Source organism: Lygodium microphyllum, unplaced genomic scaffold (assembly GCF_053477565.2).
Source record: "Lygodium microphyllum isolate KBCC unplaced genomic scaffold, Lygodium_microphyllum_v1.1.10 scaffold_31, whole genome shotgun sequence".
NCBI classification, from domain to species: Eukaryota; Viridiplantae; Streptophyta; class Polypodiopsida; order Schizaeales; family Lygodiaceae; genus Lygodium; species Lygodium microphyllum.
Genome location: NW_028229514.1, coordinates 19,134,362 through 19,156,552, shown reverse-complemented (window position 1 = coordinate 19,156,552; position 22,191 = coordinate 19,134,362). Strand labels below are relative to the sequence as shown.

At 41.2% G+C, this 22,191-nt stretch overlaps 1 protein-coding gene across 1 annotated transcript in view; it reads right to left on the bottom strand.

Moving 5' to 3' along the window:
- The window catches only part of LOC148009391 (DNA-directed RNA polymerases II, IV and V subunit 11-like), an 81,447-nt gene that overhangs the window by 35,639 nt on the left and 23,617 nt on the right, over positions 1–22,191 (bottom strand). The window contains exons 3-4 of the mRNA XM_087673618.1: positions 8,220–8,294; positions 8,046–8,141 (exon numbers count right to left, since the gene is read on the bottom strand). Coding sequence (XP_087529744.1) covers positions 8,046–8,141; positions 8,220–8,294 — 171 coding nt within the window. The remainder of the gene's footprint in view (positions 1–8,045; positions 8,142–8,219; positions 8,295–22,191) is intronic.

Here is a 22,191-nt window from a genome sequence, read left to right as displayed (position 1 = left end):
TGATTCCCTTTGTTTTGATGGGCTTTACATGTTTCTTCTGCACCAAGACATTGTAACATTGTTTTTGCCAAATTGCAAAATTATGTGTACCCTCAAGCTTCTTAATGTGCAAAAAATTACTGATGTCACTGTTTACAGCCATAATTAGCAGTCCCAAATTGACTAACCAATCACCAAAGGCAAGCCCAAATGTGACACAAGTAACCACGATACATAAAAGTACCAACCAGCAATGAAAATCCCAAGATTGCAGAAATTTCAGATCTGCAAATAGAATTTCAGACTTAAAAGGTGTCTTTTGCTGCACTCCTCCAGCAATTTCTGACACATTTAGAGACCAAGCCACCACTTACATATAAAATCCCCAAAATTACACTGCAATTTCTGCTCCAAAGGCATTCCTGGGCACAAATTTGACAATTTTGGTCAAAAGCCCCAAAATTTTAGAGGATAATCCGTTCAGATTGCATCAACACACGTACCCAAGTGCATATACCAGGCAATTCTTGCACAAATTGATGAAATTCTGCAAAAGCCCCAAATTTCTCAGGTCTGGTGTGCACAAATTTCAGTGAAATTGAAAAATTTTCACTAAAATGTGAAAAACCCCAAAATTTCACAAGCAAATGTGCACTGATTTTGCAATTTCTAAGTCCAATTGTCTTATCCCACACTGAAATCCCCACATCGGAGAAAAGCCCCAATTTTCTTTGGCAAAATTTCACTTTGTGCCTTTGCATGTAAATGCCCCGTAAAATAACTGCAAAATTTAAGTAAATGTTTTTGAAAAGGAAAAAAGGATATGACAGATCTGTCCTGGCGTTGACCAAGACCCCATCAAACCTAACGCCTAGCCCGTGAAATCTTGTCGAACTGCCCGCTGCCTATGCTAGTGTACCTATCGTCTGCCCGCCAAAACTACTGCCTGGGATGCGGCCTGTCGCCTGCTACTTGTCGTGTGCCCATGCGGCGCCTACGACCTGCCAACTGCTACCTATTGAGCCTGTCTACGACTCCTGCGACACCGCTTCCTACCCATCGAGCCCGCCGGCAACACCTGTGACACCTGCGACATTGTCTGCTCGTCCGACTACCTCTCCTGCAATTTCTGAACATTGAATATTGCTGCCGGCACCTCTCACTTGAGGCCACCTAACTAGTCTGTCCAACTTCGAGAAGCATGCACTCCTTGTGCTCTAATACCAGTTTGATGGAGAGTTTGCTGAGCTGAGAGTGAATGCGACTAATAACACACGCAAAGTGTGTAGAGAGCAGTAGAGAGGAGAGTGAACACGACACACTTGATGTTCGGTACAAAGACTAGTGTACCACTTTTAGGTTTTGATAATATATATAAAGTACAAGAAGTGAAGGGTGCGTTCACACCCGAACACGGTAAAAGGCACAATGAGCCTTGATTCCCAACATCTCATACTCAACTTGGGATACAACCTTTCTCTTCCTTTCATCTTTTTCAACCTTGCCCTTTCAAAACGCAGCAATACATAATTACCCTCTGCAAACTGAAAGCACGTTTGTGGCGATCAGCTATCCTCTTTTGCTTTTATTGCGATCTCTGAAGTGCATATTTTATCTATGCATAGGCTACATCCAAGTTTTCCACATAACGATCAACCTCAAAGATCTTATCCTTAATTTACAAAATAGGTGGTACCTTCTTACCACCCTCAACCACCTCAAATGGAGCTTTGCCCATAGAACTATGTATTGTGTTGTTGTAAGCAAACTCAGCCAAGGACAAATGCTCCTCCCACTATGTCTTCTGGTATGAAACTTAGCACCTCAAAAGATCTAACACTGTGGAATTTGCTTCCTCAAACTAACCATCTGTCTGCGGATGGAAGGATGATCAGAATTTCAACGTGATACCCATATTCTCAAACCCGACATCCTTTGCCCACCATGCTTTACCTGCTGGCATACAATGCGTGTCTTAACAAATTGTTCTACATCATGCCTCAAAGTTGGCCAATAAAAGAAATGTTCCACTGCCTTGACCGTGGTATCAATACTTATGTGTCTTGCATACAAAGGAGCATCACCTTTAGTGATAACTCTAGGCCTTAACTACTTTGTGACACAATCGTCCATGCATCATCAAAAATCCATCTCTTAGCACAAAGTGTTCATGCCTTTGGCCATTGCAAAGCTGATCATAAACATTAGCAAAATTCGAATCAGCAACATATTGCTCTTTCATGGCATCTAACTCAATGTGATAAACCATGCTGACGACTGAAATTTGTGGCTTACATGACAATGCATCAGCCTTACATTCCTTAGCATCCAACTTATTCCAAGCTATCATGACGTCCACCTCAAAGGTACTTGTCAACCAATTCAATGCAAACATTTACTTGAATTGTACCCATGTTGATGGTGCTCAACCTTGCAACAAAAGAGTTGACCACCACTGTAATGCATTCCCTTTCAAGAAAGTGGATGCATTTTAAATCTTTGAGGACTCCGTGAAGTTCCCACCTGAATAGGCTGCATCAAACTGCTAAATGAAAGTCAAAGCTTTCAACCTATCTTGTACACCAATGAAGGACTCAAACTTCACTATCTTTCCACCCTCGTCCTCCTCATAGTCTTTTGCTGCCCCTTTGGGTATCAAGTTGTCATACATTGGCTGCTGCAAAAAAGGCACATTAGCTGAATTTACATCAAAACCAAAGCCAAATGGAGCATTTGCATTACCAGCATTCATTCCATGAGCCCGATAAGCATTCAGGGATGTAGATGCAGTACCAAACATGCTACTTTGTGCCCCAAACATCAAGCCAATGCTGCTATACATAGGGTTTTACATATTTCCAACCATACCTGAATACATTGGGCCTGGCACACCATGCATTGGTTGCTGCATACCATAGGGATTTGTGCTATTCATTCCCGTATGCGGTCCTTGTCCAACCATAGCATGAAAAATCATACTTCCACCAAAATATCCTGGCTATCCCATCATAGCATGTATGCCCGGCTATCTAAAATCCATTGGATTGGCACTCCCGCGATAGCCTTGCATTTGCATTCCTTACCCCATAGGTACCAACTATTTTATTTCATTAGCATCTTTGGGAGTTTAGCACATGTGATGCACATAGCAATTATTTCACGGTAATAGGCCATCTAAGAATGTAGTATGTATCAAAGGCAAAAATTGTAATAAGTTATGCTAGCTAGGCTTCAAGGGTCAGTTGGTATCAATTTTAACCCTAGTATAGTTGTTTGGCCAATAAGTGTCACTTCTTGCGAAGAAAGTCAAATCTCTCTCTCATCTTGGCTTTCTCTAACCTTCTCTAGTAATTTCTCAAAAGATCTTAACATTTCTAAAGATCTCAACATTTCTCAGCCATTAACTTGGACTTAGGGTCCATGGGTTAAGAAATAGGCCAACACTCGGTCATACCGAACTTTGAAAGTAACTTAGAGATGTGTTGGTGCTGGGAAATAAAGTTGCCTTGGATCATCTGATAAATCTCCAAACCAAGGAAGAAGTGAAGGATCCACTCTATAAGAAGAAGTGATCAATCCTCTCGTAGCTGGTGCTGGGAAATAAAGTTGCCTTGGGTCATCTGATAAATCTCCAAACCAAGGAAGAAGTGAAGGATCCACTCTATAAGAAGAAGTGATCAATCCTCTCGTACCAAGCTCGAGGAGCTTGCTTGAGGCCATAGAGGGCCTTCCGCAACTTGTAAATATGGGCCTCCGTTCCCTGCACAAGAAAACTAGGAGGTTGTGAGGCATAAACTTCCTCCTCCAAGATTCGATTCAAAAGGACAACTTCACATCCATCTAATAAACCGGCCAATGGTGATGAGCAGCTAGAGTTAAGATAGCTAGAATAGTGGACATTCGAGCTGTAGGTACAAAGGTCTCAAAGTAATCCAAACTTGCATATTGAAGGTCTTGCACCTCAAACACCTCAGCGTAACAATTGAGGACAAGCTGATGGTGTTGCTGCCCCTCCTACCAAGGATCAAAGGAGATGAGACTCAAAAGATGCACAGGCACTTTCTTTGATTGCCTTGTCAGTAAAAAGATTAAATATTTCACACATCCGATTATATAAGACCTCAAAATCAGCATTGGATGTACTTGAGAATATGTTTGCAACATGTAACGAGGCCAGAATATCTTATCTCCATAGAGAGTTGGCCAAATGAACCTGGATGAGAGTGATAGCATGATAAATCACCTTACTCACATACAAGATTTGTGCAAGCTGCTACTCAATGTGAATAAAATCATTCAGGATGCTAATTGGTAAACATCACACAAAATACAAAAAATCAGCAAAAGGGTGATACGGGACAGCCATCAAATAAGGTTGTCCAAGACATAGAAAAGTCTAAAAAGAAGGGAAAATGTCATTATTGCAAGAAGCCACGTCACTATATTAATGAATGTCATAAGAGATTAGCCAAAGAGAAGAAAGAGGACTCCAGTTTGGTTGTCTAAGAGATATCAGCTAGCAAATCTATTGATGGTGATGCTTCAACCAACTTCGTGGAGGACTATGCATTTCTAACTTGCAATTATGATTCTTCAATGGTTGATTCAGCATTTAATGCTAGTGAAACACAACAAACATGGTATTTTGACAGTGGAACTTCAAAGCACATCACTTCTAGGAAGTGTTTGTTTTTCTCTTTGCATTCAGTCCCTGCTAGGAAGCATGTTACATGTGCGAACAACAGCAATTATGATGTTTGTGGCATTGGGACAATCATTATTACTAATGTAGATGGTTTTGACTTCATGCTTCTAGATGTCTTGTGTGCCTAGCATTACAAAGAACTTGTTGTCTCTCTCTCCTTTTAACAAGCGTGGCTTTTAGGTCATCTTTGAGGATGACAAATGCATTGTTAAAGACAAGGAGATGGATTATGCACTCAAGCTGCTTGGGACCCTATATAAGGATTTGATTTGTTGGATACCTATGATACACAATCTCATGATGCTCTAGCAGTCACTACTCTTATCACCTGCTATATAGAATGCAGAGCTATGGCATACCCGCTATGGATACATGAGTTTTGGGAGTTTGATGACCCTTCAGAGGTGTCATATGGTAGATGCATTGCCTCCAGTGGAGACTCCACCTCCTCATACATGCGAGGGATATATTTTTGGTAAGATGCACAGATTTCCCTTCAAAAAGGATGGTGCAGAGTGTGCTGTCCGAAAATTGTAGCTTATTCACAATGATGTTTGTGGTCCCATAACGACACGTGCACTTGGAGGTCATCTTTACTTTGTTACATTTATTGATGACTACTCTCAGTATACATGGGTGTATGGGCTGAAAGCAAAATCCGATGTGTTTATGCATTTTAAACACCTTGTTGCAAAGCTCGAGGTTGAAACTGGCCTGAAAGTGCAAACAATTTGCACAAATAGAGGGGGGGAAAGTAGATGTCTTGTACTTTTGAGACATATTTGCTTGATCATGGCATTAGACATCAAGTCACTGTTAGAATGACTCCTTAGCAAAATGGTGTTGCTAAAAAGAAGAATTGCACTCTTATGGAGATGACTCCATGTATGCTCAAAAGCAAGGGGCTGCCTCATAAATTTTGGTTAAAAGGCCTTTAATGTGCACATCATGTGTTAAATCGTGCACCCACTAAGGCACTAAAGACGATCACCCCATTTGAAGCTTGGCATGGCAAGAAACCCAAGGTTAACTACTTTCCGGTGTTTGGTTGCATAGCCTATGCACATGTTCCGAAAGAGCCTCGTGGGAAGCTTGATGACAAAGCTATAAAATGTACATTTACTAGCTACAATTCGGAAATCAAGGGCTATCGTTTGTATGACCCACACACAAAGAAATTTTTTCTCAATAGGAATGCAATATTTGCTGAAAATGTTGTATTTTCACATGATTAGTTTCAAATGCCAACCACCCATAACATTATTGATGTCTTTGAGGATCTCTTGCAACTTTCTTTGGAGCCCGTACCTACTGTAAATAGCCGGACAGACATAATACAACAAGTTGTTGTTGCACCATGTGTGCCTAGACAGCAAGGTACTGATGATAGTTTGCCACATCCTGTGGAAGATGCAATACAACATGAAAGGGTTGCTGTAAATGCAGCAAAAACAGTCCCGAGATGGCTGTTACAAACTCTCCATGAGAGTAAAATGGATACTCCTTTAGCTCAACGCCCTAGAAGGACTACTAGACACATGATGCAAGGGGAGCCCATTTGGCTAATTTTACAGAAGTAGATGATTGTGATGAGCATGTATTTATGAGCTCACTACTGGATGATGATGAGCCTACTTCCTTGGACGAAGCTCAACAAGATGTATATTGGATGCAAGCCATACAAGATGAGTTAAACTCTATTGCCACTAACTCTACATGGAATCTTGTGGATTTATTACTTGGCAAGAAGGCCATTGATACAAAATGGGTTTTTAAACTCAAACAAAAGGCTAACGGTACCATTGACACATACAAAGCACAATTGGTAGCAAAAGGCTATGCACAAAAGAAGAGCATAGATTATGAAGAGACTTTTGCTCCTGCATCTCGTATGAGTATTGTGAGATGTGTAATTGCTATGGCTGCAAATTGTGGTTGGAAGGCACATCAATTGGACATTAAGACAAAGCATTTTTGAATGGGGATTTGCATGAGGATATTTATGTGCCACAACCTCAAAGTTCGTGGTGAAGGAGAAAGAGCACAAGGTATGCAAGCTAAACAAAGCTCTTTATGGTCTTGAACAAACTCCTCGTGCATGGTACGCTAAAATTGATGCATATTTGGCTAGCAAAGAGTTCAAAAATAGTCCAACTGCTCCCACTCTATACATTAAGAATGAAGAGGGGGGACTTGCTGATTATCATTCTTTATGTAGATGACATGCTACTCACTAGACCTTCAGAAGCAAAAATTACAGATTTCAAGGCTGAATTAAAACATGCATATGTCAAACAATGGACCGAGAGTTGACGAGTGGTGATCACACCATAATATGCACAATAGGGCCTTGAGTCCTATAAATAGGAATCGACTACCCTAACCCTGAAGTGTACTTAGTGCATTCGCACTAAGCCACTTCACAACCATTATGACCAATGCTACTAGCGCCATCCAAATGTCCAAGGATATGTCACTTGACAAAGTACATGGGATTATACAAAAAGTTATAGACCGTAAGGATGCAACTAACCGAGTTCTTGATGCTCCTAATAGCATCCTCACAATTTATACCTTATCTTTTCTGGCAATCTCAAGTAAGGCAATCTCAAGTAAATCTAATATTTCCTAGATGCAACGTTGCCAATTAGATCCTCAATTTGGTCAAGACTTGCAAACTAGTCCTAAGTAAATAAACTACCAAAACATCCTTAGCATAACTAGATAGATCATCACAAAGTTGCACATGGTCATTCTAGTGAACACCGCACTAGTCCCCTTCTCAAAGGGATTTCATATAATGACAAAAGGCACATTGCTTAGGTCTAAATAATATATCACCATTTGCTCCAAAAAGCCAGCCCACCAAGTGGTTTTGAAAGATGAAGGGAACTTGCTCTCAGGTCAAATATATAGGATGACCAAGTACGCCAATATAATGGTCCATAAAGATCCCTCATATAACATTGTCAAGTCCAATGGGGATCAAACCCATGCAACATTCCACCAATTAAGAGGATACGGCCAAGATTGCAACTACAAAATGTGAACTACATCTTTTAAAGATCAACGAATGTCAAAAAGTTTTTTGAGTGTTGTGCAAGAGGTTATCCATACTACTAACATGATCTAATCTTTAGAACTATACTTGTAAAATACCATGTGAATAATATCATGGCTACTAGACAATAGCATCGCAGTTTTTAGACCACGATGCCCAAAATATCTCATTTTTTAAGGTTTTGGAAAGCTTGATCTATGTATATCTAAAATATCTCATTTCAAGGTTTTGGAAAGCTTGATCCATGTATATAAACACATCTTGCATTAGAATGATAAAGTCAAGAGGTTAGATCCCAACCTCGAAAGCCTGCTTGAGATAAGTGAGTTCTTTGTCAAGATCCCGGATTGCTCGCTTATAAGCTGCTATTGGATCAGACTGGCTTGTTGTTTGAATCTGCGACCCCAATAAAATGTGCTCTCCAAGTTTCAAAACATGCAAGTAAACACATCCAAGTGAAGGTACTTCACCTACCTTAATAATCACTTTGTACTGCAGAGGGTGAGGGAGCTTGTAGCCTGAAAACAAGACATTTGGATCCCTGTGAAGCTGCCTGTCATTGTAAAACATTAAATAGTTCAGCATCTTTGTCAAAATGAAAAAGAGTGTTTGCACCTGAAAGTTTGAACATCGCTGTAATATAGTGCATAATAACGTCTGCCTTGACAAATATGTGTGTTCTGCACCTACTAGAAGATTATAACAGAGCAATGAACTCAATGTTTCAATTTGCCTGTTACAATTTTCTGAGCTGTTATACTTCTACTACAGCAGAAGCCTGCCTATTCTTGCACAAGTAACATTAGGGCCTGAATTAAATCTTACTTCACTATAATTTTGCAGCCTAAGTTAACTCCTTAAAATACACCCAAACATATTAATTTGAAAAAGAAAATACATTTTAAAAAAGCTCAAAATGACAATGCAAAGGAAATCGTGTGTATCCTTCTCTCATTCCCAGCACCAGCTTTTTAACATCGCAATCATTGCTTTTGCACTCCTCTACAGTCATGGCAATCGCAATGCACCTATCTGTGGAACTTTATCTATCTTGCTTGCCCCTCAAGTAGCTAGGGAAAAGGATGTGAATAGGAGGGAAATCAAGAAGAACAAGGACATAAGAGTTATCACCAATGGTGACAGATCCCCCTTGGATCTCATGTCCTAAAGCCAATCTCGGCAATAAGTCATAGAAAGAAGCTCCACTATCCACAAGCCAAGGCTTCGAAGAAGAAGAAGAAAGAAGAGTGGTATCCTCCACCTCAAATACATGGACAAAAATGGACTCCATGCTTGCTAGAGTAGCCTTTGAATCCTTAGACCCCTCCTTAGGCTTCAAATGGGGTACTTCTACCAACACTTCTCCGGATGAGGCCTTCCCACAGTGTGGGCACTTGGGCTTCTTCTTAGTATCCTATGTGTCTTCTTTCTTGTCCTCCTATTTCTTTGCCTTTGGCTTCACCTTCTACTCTCTTCCTCTCAAACCTGCTATGAAAGCCTTTGTGGACCCACATCCACTGGCACCAACCTCCTTGAGCCGCTCATCATGCTCAAAGACTAGCATGGCAAGCTGAAAGATGGCTTCGGGAAAGACAGAGAGAAAACGATGAAAACCTTGAGCACGAGTGATTCTTCTCCTCCCAAAAGCGATACTTGGAAGGTCTAACTGTAAATCGGGAAACCTTTTCTTTAAAGTACTTACTCGCTCCCATGTTGAGCTTTCTTCTGAACAATCTTTCCACTTAACCAAACATTCCTGATAAATAGTATTCCTTGTTCGTCTGTTACGAACATTTAATATTTTTTCCGGTTCATGTGGATTAGATTGGTCATAGAATAGCTCCTCAATATCATCATTTAAGATTAGATTATCCAAATCACCCAGCTTTTTCCTTAATTTACTTACATGAAAAATTGGATGTATTTTACTACCAACAGGTAGTTGGAGCTTGTAAGCCAATTCTCCCACCCTTTTAAGTATTATGAAAGGACCACAATACCTTGGTGAAAGCTTTGGACATTGTCCCTTTTTCATAGTTTTAGTTTGTTCAAGCACCTTAAGATAGACCAATTCTCCTTCTTCAAAGGAGATGTCTCTTCGGTGAGGATCTGCATATGCTCTAGCTCGATTTTGAGCTTTCTTAATATTTTCTTGAGCAAATTTTAACATACTATTCATATCCTCTAAAAAGTCTTTAGCTGCCTGAACCTTTTCCTTATGCAGTCCTACTGCAAAAGGAGCTCTGGGCTGAAACCTATACATTAACATAAATGAACTATATCCAGTGGAAGAGTGCTTGGCACTGTTATATGCAAACTCTGCTATCGGTAAATACTCTTCCCAATTAGTTTGCCTTTTACTTGCATATGCCCTAAGCATATCTTCAAGAATTTGGTTAACCCTTTCAGTTTGCCTATCTGTTTGCGGATGATCCGCCGTACTCATGCTAAGTTTAGTATCCAATTTCCTAAATACCGCACGCCAAAAATGGCTATCAAATTTTCTATCCCGATCAGAAACTATATTTGCCGAAAGGCCATACAATCGGTATATGTTCTCTACCAACAATCTAGCCAATTCTGGTGTTTTAACATCAGTTGAAGTTGGAATGAACCTAGCCATTTTGGTTAACCTATCCACAATCACCCACACAGAGTCATGCCCCCTCTGTGTTCTAGGTAAAGCAACAATAAAGTCCATGGAGATACTCTCCCATTTTCCCAAAGGAATCTCTAGTGGATGGAGAAGTCCTCCCATTTTTAATCTTTCAGCTTTATTAACCTGGCATTTATTACATTTGACCACATAGTCAAGGACGTCCTTATTCATTCCAAGCCAATAGAACTGCCTTTTAATAAGACTATAAGTCTTATTAACTCCTGGATGTCCCGCACTAGGGGTATCATGACACTCAAAGAGTATCTGGCGCCTTATTTCTGTATCTTTCGGGACACATACCCTACCCTTGTAGAGTAAATAACCATTATCAATGGTAAAATTCTTCCACTTGAATCCAGTTTGAGCAACCCCTGAAGCTCCATTTCCTTGTTGAACATCCTCAGATATTCCTTCCTCAGTAGAAGCACTTTCATTTGGATCCCCATTTTTTATTGCTTCCCATATGTTGGAATATGCCGGATCAACCTGGCATTTCCCTTTTAAAGATTCAAGCAAGTTGGAAGTGAACTGAGTAAAACTCAATTCATTAATGATGGGCATTCTGCTGAGTGCATCAGCTACCATATTATATTTTCCTTTTCTATATCTTATCTCATAGTCGAACTCTTGGAGGAGTTCGGCCCATCTGGCTTTACGCCCGTGTAAATCCGGTTGATCATTAAGCCACTTAATGCTTTCATGATCCGATAAAATCAAAAGTTTGGCACCATACAAATAGTGCCTCCATGTCTTCATTATATGTACTATTGCATACAGCTCCCTCTCATAAACAGAATAGTTCTGTTTTGCACGATCTAATTTCTTGCTTTCAAAAGCAACTGGTCGACCTTCTTGTAATAAGACCGCGCCTATTGCCTTATCACTGGCATCAGCTTCAACCACGAATGGTTTATTGGGATCCACTATTAATAATACTGGAGCTGTAGCAATAGCTACCTTAAGTTTTTGAAAACTTTCATTTTGATCTGTTTCCCAATTAAAACTTTTCCCTTTCCCTTTAAGTTGGTATGTCATTGGAACAGCTATTTTGGCATAATCTCGAATGAATCTACGATAAAATCCAGATAAACCTAGGAAGATCTGCAGCTCTTCCAGGTTTCTTGGAGGTGGCCATTCAATAATTGCCCTTACTTTTTCTGGATCCATGTTGATTCCCTCTTTCGAGATAATATGCCCCAAATATTTGACCTCTTGTGCAAAGAATTCACATTTAGTTTTCTTCGCATAAAGGGAATGTGTTCTTAACAGTTGGAATACTAATTGTAAGTGTTCCAAATGTTCTTCTCTTGATTTACTAAAGATCAAGATATCATCCAAGAAGACTACTACAAAATGTCCTAGATAGGGCCGTAACACACTATTCATCAGCTTCATAAAGATAGCTGGTGCATTAGTGAGGCCAAAAGGCATCACCAAAAAATCATAATGCCCATATCTAGTACGAAATGCTGTCTTAGAAACATCTTGTGCCTTAATTCTTACTTGGTGATAACCTGATCTTAAATCTATCTTTGTGAAGAATTTTGTCCCTTGTAATTAATCAAAAAGATCTTCCATTCTGGGCATAGGAAATTTATTCTTCACCGTTATTTTATTAAGTGCTTTATAGTCAACACAAAGTCGCATAGAACCATCTTTTTTCTTTACCAATAAAATTGGTGAAGCCCAATGTGAATTACTGGGTTGAATAAACCCTTTATCCAGGTAATCCTTAATTTGTCTTTCAACTTCTTGATGCTGTGTTTCACTTAACCTATACGGTGGTTTTGAAATTGGGTGTGTATCCTTATTTATATCAATTGGGTGATTTATATCACCCCTATCTGGTGGAAGACCACTTGGTAAATTAGAAGGAAACACATCTTTAAAATCATCTAACAAACTATTCAATTCATTATTAACATTCAACTCACAAACATAAGAAAATTATTGCTTTATATTACAGAAAGTAAAAGTATTCTGTACAGGAAGAGACCATAGCATATATACCTCACAAACTTCCTTCTTTATCAGCTTCTGAACTTCAGTAGAACACAGCAAAGGATTATCAGATACTTCATGTTCACCTTGAATAACAAAAGTCTTACCATCCCTTTCAAATTCCAGTGTATTATGGTGATAACTACGTTTTAAGGATGGTTCCAATCCCCATAGCCACTCCCTCCCTAGAGCAATATCAGCTCTTTCCATGTTCATTATTTGGAAATCGAGTTTGTCTTTATATTCTTGAATCTCAATTTCCAAATTGGATACCATTGTATCCCATATTTTATTGTCTTGGCCTTGCATCATACGAACAACATATTGATGCCCACTCTTTTGTTGGGGAAGTTTCAATTTTTTGATAAGTGCATAATTTATAAAATTATGTGTGGCAGAGTCATCAATCATGACTCTAACCCTTTTTCCAACTATCAATCCATGTCCTCTAAGTAAATCATGTGGCCCAAAAGTAGGCTGCCACATAGAAGTTGACATACAACACTTATGTTGTACATCCATGTGCAAGACCTCTAAAGATTTGTACTTTTCATGGCCCTTTAATTCTAAGGTCTGCACTACATGGATTTGTTTTTCTTTTCCCTTGCCCTTGTCCTTATCCTTTTCTTTGTCTTCCCCCTTTTTCTTTTGGGAGCAATTCCAAGCAGCATGGTTAGGGAATAGGCAATTGAAACACAACTTTTCTTTTTTAGCCTTATCAAAGTCATCAGGACTTAACTTTGGCCTCATATATGGTTTCTTTTCAAAAGGTTGTTTTTTACCCTTAAAAAATGGCATTTTCCTTTTAAATTTGCCCACAAATTTTGAGATTTCCAATTCCTTAGACTTGGGCTCCGTATCAGTGAGACTAGTGAGTGTACCTGGACGCGTACTATCTTCATAAATTAATGCAAATTTAATTGCCTCTTCCAGCGTCTTAGGTAAACTCCGTTTTACTTCCTTTTTACAGGCTTTATCTAGTCCCCTAATGAATCCTCTTGTTTTTTGGAATTCATCTATTCCTTCCAATTTGAGGATTCTCTCACGATATTCCTCCAGATATGTCAGCAGGGTCGTCCCTTTTGTCTGACATAATCCCAATCTTCCCAATTTCTTTCCATTTCATTTTCAAGAAGAAATTCTTTCAAAAAGACAGATTCAAATTGAGCCCAAGTTTCACGTATTTTATTCGCCTCCTTTAAAGTTCGCCACCACTTATATGCTTTGGGCCCCAAAGTTAAACTAGCCTCCAGTGCTTGGAGATGTGGTGGGGTATTTTTTAATTTATGTAAATCTTCCCATTTTTGGAGGAAATTAAAGATTGTGTCTTTATTCCTATCTTTTTCCTCCCCGTAAAATTGAGGTGGTTTCATATCCTTTAAAACTGGATGATCCCTCAATTTATGGTAAGTTTGGGGTTCCTTAAGATCTCGCATAGTCACATCTAAATCTTTCGATGAAGCTGGGACATCTGAGATTTCTATCTTATTTTTATCTCTTTCCAACAATAAAGTTAATTGAGATTTTATTTCAGTGAGTGTTTGAGTTAAAAATTCCATTTGAACCCCCTGTGTTTGCACACGAGCAGTAAGATCATCAAATTGCTCTCGTGTAGTAAAAAATTCTTCCCATTGTTCTTCTTGTATTTCTGGTTCATGGGGATCTACCATAGGTTGGTCCCCAGAACTAGAGCTTTCCATTACCCTTTCTTTCCCTTTTTCTGCCATTAATGCACTGGAATTGGAAAGCAAAGATAAGAAATTTGCATACAAAGTAAAGTACTTCCTTGATTTTAATGGCAGGCAATGGTTGCTGGTTTGGAAAGAAATCCGAAGAGTAAGGAACAAATTTTATTGCCCGAAGAAAATCGGTCACGCAGAAAATGGAGCTTCTTTGCAGGACGACTAGTATTCAACCCCCTTCTTTAATAATCACGCTGGTCAGCAATGTCGCATTCCTGAATTTGCTTCTTGCTGAACCTGTACTTGTGATATAAATACAGTCGAGGCTGAAAAGAAGAAGTCCGAACACGCAGTTGACTGATCAAACACGTATCAGAAAAGAACTTCAACTTCAGCCCGTAAAAAGGAGAAGAATGCGTGTCTTGTTGGTGTGTTCATGGAGGAGCATTCACAGACAGGCGTGGGCAAGATTCGATGGCTCACGATCAGCTTACGCGTTTTTCAAACAGGCGTGAAAAAGTGGCTGCCCTTTGATACGTTACGTGACCAATTTTACACGTCACGTTAAGTTTTCCGTGACGTGTCACGTCACTTCTGACCAATGACTTACGGGTCCGTCGACTGTTGTCGACGTCACGTCTGACCAGCGACTTACTTTCGTGACGTGTCACGTCACTTCTGACCAACGACTTTACGGTCCGTCGTCTGTCGACTGAACAGATTGCGGGCACTCGAGAATCCGTCACTACCCTTTCGTTGAAGACCTCCAAGAATCCTCACGGCTCTGATACCAATGAAAGATGGCTTCGGGAAAGACAGAGAGAAAACGATGAAAACCTTGAGCACGAGTGATTCTTCTCCTCCCAACCACGCCTAGATAAGTGCTAGCACCTCTCTACCCGTTTCCTCTGCCAGCCGTCCACTATTGGTGAGTCCTACTATTCTTGGACTCTCTTACTCTCTAGGCTCCCCTTAACCCCATTCAGGCGCCCAAGAGCCCGGACGGTCATTCTCGTGCATGTTTCCCTAGATTTACCTTAATGTCACATTAAATATCACTTTTAATGTCACATTAATGTATGTGACCTTAACGTGACATTAAATATCACTTTTAATGTCACATTAATGTCACACAAGCCCCTCCAAAGAAGAGACTCTTGGGCCCTCGATGTTAGAAGGTTGGTGTAGAACACATCGAACTTAGGAGATGGCAATTGAGTCAAAAGAATCATTGCCATATCCTCTAAAGAGATAATCCTACTAAGGGAAGCAAGTTCATCCCTCATATCCTCTAGTTTGTTTGTGTGATCCTTCATGGAAGAAGAGTCATCAACATTGAGCATCCGAAGTTTCTTCTCAAGAGAAATCATGGATGGACGTCTTTTTGTGATACAAAACAGTGGAAGGAACTCCCCCTCACTAAGGGAAGGTAAATCCCCCTCATCCAATGAAGAAAGTTCCCCCCTCTTAATGCCTCAATCCCCAAGAAACCTGAGGAGATGGGTAGGGGTAGAAATACTCAATGACAAGGTAGAAGAAGGAGCTGTCAAAGATCGAAGGGGAGAAGGAAAGGGAGATGGGGTAGAAGAGGAAGGAGGGGAAGGAGCCGCAAACGACAAAGTGGTGCTAATGGGTAACCTAGAAGGAAGAGGAGGGGCTGATTTTTGTTGTTGGATTTTTTTATTCTTTATTTTATTTTTTATTTTTTTTAATTTTTTTTTTTGGGGGAAGGGGATTCAATCAATGACGAAGAACCATCTGCAACAATGGAACATCAATTTGATCTTTGGAGGCCACAGCCTCATCGAAATTCACATTCTTGCTCACCTTGATCTTTCGCTTCTTTGGGTTGTAGAGCCGATAGCCCTTCATGGTCATGTTATAGCCCACGAAGATAAGCTTTCAACTTGGGGTCAAGTTTGCTCCCTCTTTTTTTCTAGTCCACATGGACATATGCATCACACCCAAAGATGTGAAAGTGGAAGACTGAAGGCTTCTTCCTAAAGAAAGCTGCATAGGGAGTCAAATCCTTCAATGCCAAAGTAGGGAAGTGTTGCGAATATAAACCACGATAGCCACAGTCTCACCCCAAAGGGAATGAGGTAGACCCCTATGCTCCAGGGCCATTTCAAGCATGATCTCATTGGTGCGCTCCACCACACCATTCTCAAATGGTGTGTTTGAATGAGAATACTCCACCCGAATACCATGATTCTTGCAAAACTAAGAAAATATGTTAGGACCAAACTCGCCGCCGTGATCTACTCATACACAGCAAACCTTGAAAGACGTTCGCATTTCCGCAAAACAACTTCCACTCGCATAAGTGAAAGTACCCCTTGCTCTTGTACTTCAAGAAGTAGAGGGGCACATATAACAATTGGAATCATCAACAATCAACCTAAGATACTTGGCCTCCCCAAGGGAGGCTGTGCCCATAGATCCACATAGGTCAGTGTAAAACAACTCAAGCGGGATAGAAGCCCTTCAAGTGGCAACCTATAGGTGAGGCTATCTCATAGTGACAAGAAATGGCCGGAGCGGCCCCCCAACACGTGGAATCGCCATCCCCAGCACGAAGCCATCGTGGGACGCATTCCGAATTGGTGGAATGTTCCTTGTCCCTTTCAGACAGGGAACGCCACGTGGCACCACTTACCTTCGGCCGGCCGCTGCTCTTGCCCGAATCATTTGCAACTGCGTGTTTCGCTCAGCTCCTGCATGCTACTCCCGCCCGAGATCGTCTGCCCATTGTTCCTACCCCCGTGACCAATCCGCAACACCCCCCGTTCCATGTTGCACTGCGCCAGTCCCAGCCGCCAGCGGCCAATCCCCCGTCTCCTCCCGCCTCCAACCTCTCTTCTTTCTTCTTCCTTCTCTTTCTTCTCCCTTCTCTTCTTCCTTCTTCCTTGGACCTTCTACCTTCTCTTCCCTCTTCTCCTCTTCTCTTGAGTCTTCCTTCTTCTCCAAGTTCCAAGTTCTCCATTCTTCTCCTCTTCTCTTCTTATTCTCCCTTCTCTCCTTTTCCCTTCTCTCTCGACTCTTGAGTGAGTCTTGACTCTTGAGCCTTCTCCCTTCTCTCGAGCCTTCAATTTTCAGCCTGAAATGGCTTCATCTTCCCGCTCCGCTCGTTTATGAGTGAAATATTTTTAAAAAAATTCATGAATTTTAATTTTTTAAATGCCATTCCTGTTCCCACGTCCCCGTTCCCTAGGTTTGGCGTTCCCATCCCCGTCCCCGGCCTCGTTCCTCGTTCCCCATTTCATGTTTCTATGACAAAGACACAAGCTTTGACCATACTTCCGCTACTATTTTCAACTTGCAAACATGCACTAGTACAGATCCTGCAAGCTCATAAAAAGGAAGGATCAAACTCAAGAATTGAGCCGATCCCAGAGGGTTGCACAATCCATCGTTGTTCCCACACAGGGATCCTCCACAAGACGAGGAATAGGGAGGGTAACAAGCTCCCAAAGATCGAAGGTGTCAAGGATACATCCCACCTTACACAACTTACACAACCAAAGTGAATAGTTGGAACCATATAGCCGATCCTCTTTGGGTAGAGGAGGGAGACCAAGCACATGAACAAATGGTGCCATGTGAGGCAATTTAAAGCCAATAGAACAAGCTCGATGGGAAACATGGAGAGAGGGAGGAGGAGAAGAAGAATGGTGATCCAAACAATAAGACCACACAATAGGACTTATAGACCTCCAGTCTTCTTGAATGTTCCTACCGTCTTTCAAAGGAGTGATGAAAGATCTCATCAGACTCATCAAAGCCATTGAATCAATGATAAGACATCTTGAAGACCTGCAAACACCCGCAAAAATCTTGTTTTGTTGTAAATGGTTCCGAATTGTGGAAATCAATTATACCTCCGCGAAGAAAGAACTATAGATGGCCCACTTGAATTGCAAAGGGCAAATGAACTGCAGTAATTTTAAATAAAAACCCTATTGCAATAAATAAAATGCCCATAAAAATACCACTGGACTAAACATCAAATAAGTGATTTCATATCCAATAAAGATTTTCGCCGATTCTTCAAATGGCTGAAAATCTGTGATTTCAGCTTAGGGGATCTCCTCTCGAAGGGGTACCTCCATACAATAAGTTTAACAATGATACCATGTGAGAGTGCACAAGGGAAGAGACCACATAGAGAGAGAGAGAGAGAGAGGAAGAGAGAGATGAAGGAAAGAAATCTGCACTAACTGAAAAAGAATGCTGAATATAAAGGAGTGGACCGATCAGTCCCTGCATGCAGCCCGAGGCATCAATGAGGGCACCCAATCAAGCTGAAATGATGACAGCAGCACCGATTGTGATGGTGATAGAGACCGAGAATATCCAGCCTGCTGTCCACATTGGAGATGGAGGAGATTGCAGCCACCAACAAACCAACTGAAAAGAAAAGTAATCTGCCACCAACCAGCCAATCAGCTGTTCATGGCTGAAAACTCAAAAAGCTGGTGGACTGCATTAAATGCAGTCGGCAACAGCTAGACAGGCCAAAAATGTTGGTATAGCAGTGATAATGCTGATGTGGCACTCTTAGAGCAATCAAAAGGTGGCATGGGCTGGAAACTAGCTGCACAAACTCAAAACTACCTGACAAATCTTTGTAAAACATAGTCAGCACTCCTAAGTCTTCGTCAAAGCTCACTATCAAGAGATGACAAACTGATAGACTAAAATAGGCAGGCTATCATCATCAACACTTAGTAGTACTAGGGACAATCTTGTTTGTTTTGTGAAGATCTTGGGGCTAGCCATCCCTTTCTCCCTTTGGAGCATTGCTACTCAATCAACCAAAAACTTTTGGAAAACCCTCACTTAATGATAAATCTTTTGGAAAACACAACAAGAGCCCTCAAAAAAAAAGTCCATTGCGTTTCCATGTGCCTTTGCAAGACTTAGTAGGCCACTGAGCAATCGAGGAACACCCTTTCCCTAATGCTCTATTCTCTCTAGGGTGAACACTTGGGCTCCCTTGGTAAGATAACCATTGTCTCTATAGTTCCGATAGGTCACTAGGGAATCGACGTGCAACCTTTGCCCAGTGTCCTCATTGCTTTGGGGTGGGACCCCTTGGGAAAAAGAAGATAAAAGGGACTTGGGCTTGTTTGCAATCCCTTTTTGGTACCCGTTTTGAGCTTGAGAGAGGGTGTTGAACTAAATTACCATTAGCTTTCGTTAAACCCCAAAACTCAAGTTAATTGATGAATTCTAACCATTTCTTTTAAACAGACACAATTCGAGATAGTTTTATTGTCCCACATGTAAACCCTAATTTGGGAGGCCACAAACTTTCTACAAGTAGATAACTTGCCCTCCCACTTAGCCCAATCTCATTTTTGCAAGTTTCAAACGCTAGATCTTTACTGCCCACACCCTGTTCGCAGAGGACATCTTAGCCGAAGCTGCCCACATTGTCTACACCCATCTCGCACCAATTACACCCTTCTCTTCACTATTCTCACCAACTACTACCGCCACCAACTCACACCCATACCCAAGAGGGTGTGTTTTCAGCTTGGCGGCTTTTTGAGGCTGCATTTGCTGCATCTACACCATCGCCTAGTTGGTCGCACCACATAAGCTGCATTTTGACTCTAGTGGTGGTGTTTGATCTTCTTATGTTATTTCCTACATCTTCTGCTGCATTTTGACCGTCCCAGAGTCATACTCCCTATTGCCTACACCTTGGAGGAGGTTGCATTTTCAGCTTTTCTATTTCCTCTGCATGTCTGATGCAGATCTAGCATCCAAATTGTTGTGTTTGTTGCTACCAAATATCTTCGAAGGCGGCCTTGCTATGTTCTGGGATCCATTGGAGTACGACATACTCTCCAGTTCATTATCTCTACCTCGGTCCTTGAGACATGAGAGCTCCAAGTTCTACTATTCACTCACTGCATATTGTGTTTGCTACATGAGCATTCTATTATTCAAATTCACTCATTTCAAATTATTCATTGTCTCTCAGTTACCCTAACCCTAACTATGTTATGTTATCAATTTGTGCTTTGTTGTATGATTGTATTTGTGTTTCTGTGTTAGGGCATTTCTTTACACAAAATCAACGTCAATGAGCTTTACACATATGTACTCAATGTTGCTTGAGCATGAGGTGTCTTTGTAACTATGAGGAAGGCTTCCATCTAAGTATAGTGGCTCCAATATGAGGCATTTGCAACTTCCAAGAGAAGTGATTGGAAAAAGAAGTCGAAGGCCCAATGCAAACACTATGGTAAAAAGGGACCTCTGTGCAAGGATTGTAAGGAGCTAGCAACTTCAAGAAAGAAAAAAGAGAAGAAGAAGCAAGATACAAACTCTTCCAATGAGTTATCCTCCTCCTTCGACTCTGACTCAAATCCTCCAACCAAGGCGCAAAAGAGGCCATCTTCTTGATATCGAGGGAAGGACTCAACTGCCCCTTCTTCTACCGCTTTCTAGTATAGGTGATGTGGTCATTCCTCAGGACTCTCCAATGCCAAGGAGGGAGTGTGAGAGAGTGGTGCAATGAGGCAAGTGAGCCTTATCTATATAGGTGTACACATGAACATGTTCCAGAGAAGAACTTCTTAACACATCGACTAAAGTCTAGTAAATTTGAAATCCTGAAGCTAGGATTTGACTTTCAAATTCATGATGGGTTGTTTTGTGATAGAGAGCGGGATTGCCTCCTAGTCTAAGGTCGCATGAGGTGATGCTTTGGCAGTCTTGGCCAAAGGTGAAAAATCCATCTTCACGTATGCTCAAATGAATTTTTGAGAGGATAGTAATGTATACTGCAAGGCGTTGTTTGAGAGACACGACAAGCTGCTATGATTCTTCTCTATTTCGAGTTCTAGTATGCTCAACATCAACATTAGGTTCCCTCCAAGGCACCTTCGCAATGGCTTGATTACCCACCACTACTTGGGTATCCATGATCCTATTTTTGTGTGTTGAGCTAAAAATGCATTAGGATTACTTAAACAGCCCCAAAACTTGCTTAATTAATGAAGAAGCCTAGTTTACTTAAAAGAAACGCGATCCTAGAGAGTTTCTATGTTCCATAAGCACAAACCCACTTGGGAGGGCTCAAACTTTCTATAAATAAGTATGCTGCCCTCCATTCAGTTTACAATCTCGTTTTTGCATATTTCGGGTGTTTCAACTTGCTGCCCACACCCCGTTCGCAGAGGACATCTCAACCGAAGCTGTCCATTGCTGTCTACATCAGTTGGCGCCTGATTTCCAGCCTTCTTCGTGCAGTTTGGAGCTGATCCCGGCCAAGCAACTGATGTTCCTGCACAGACCTGTTGCCATACAACCTGCCACATCATCACAGCCCTATGTTTGCTTCCTGCAAGCTATCTCTAGGCTGTCCTACCTACATTTGACAGTTTTCTCTCTCCCCCAACTGCCACCAGCTCCTGCAAGCTGTTGCCAAGCTGTCCTACCTACGTTTGATAGATTTTCTCTCTTCTCTGCTGTCGCCCAAACTTCTCAAAATCATTAAATTTGGTGTTCCTATTTCTACATTGCATGGTACATCATCATCATCATCACTTCATTTTAATTAATTAAATGGTAAAAATGAACAAAATGCATCTGCACCTTTCACACCACAAATTCAAAACGCACCCATCCCACCACATTCTTCCACTGCTTCCCCACTTCCTTTTACACCATTTGCATTCCCCTATCAAACGCCTCATGTTACACATCACCCCGCACCAAGGGGTTATGAAAACATAGGCACCTCCTTTAGGACCTCATCCTTTCCTCAGTCCAAAGGTGTTCCACCTTCTTCTCACACACTTTCATGATCATTGCAGCTTGGGTATCCCCCCTAGTCTCTCCCAAGTGTTGATTAGTTGGTACCACAGCTTGCCTCTATAGCATTACCTGGTGGACCTCTTGGTCATTCTGTTGTGCCCTAACCAAGCTTTGGACAGAGCTTTCGTGTCCCAATGCCTCCACCTCCGTCAGCACCTTATGGAAACCTTCATGTTCTAGTGTCTCCGCATGAATCAGCACTCACTGGACACTCCTAGCCTATTTCTACCTACCCACTTTTTCCCCCTCATTCTTCCTATCAAACAAA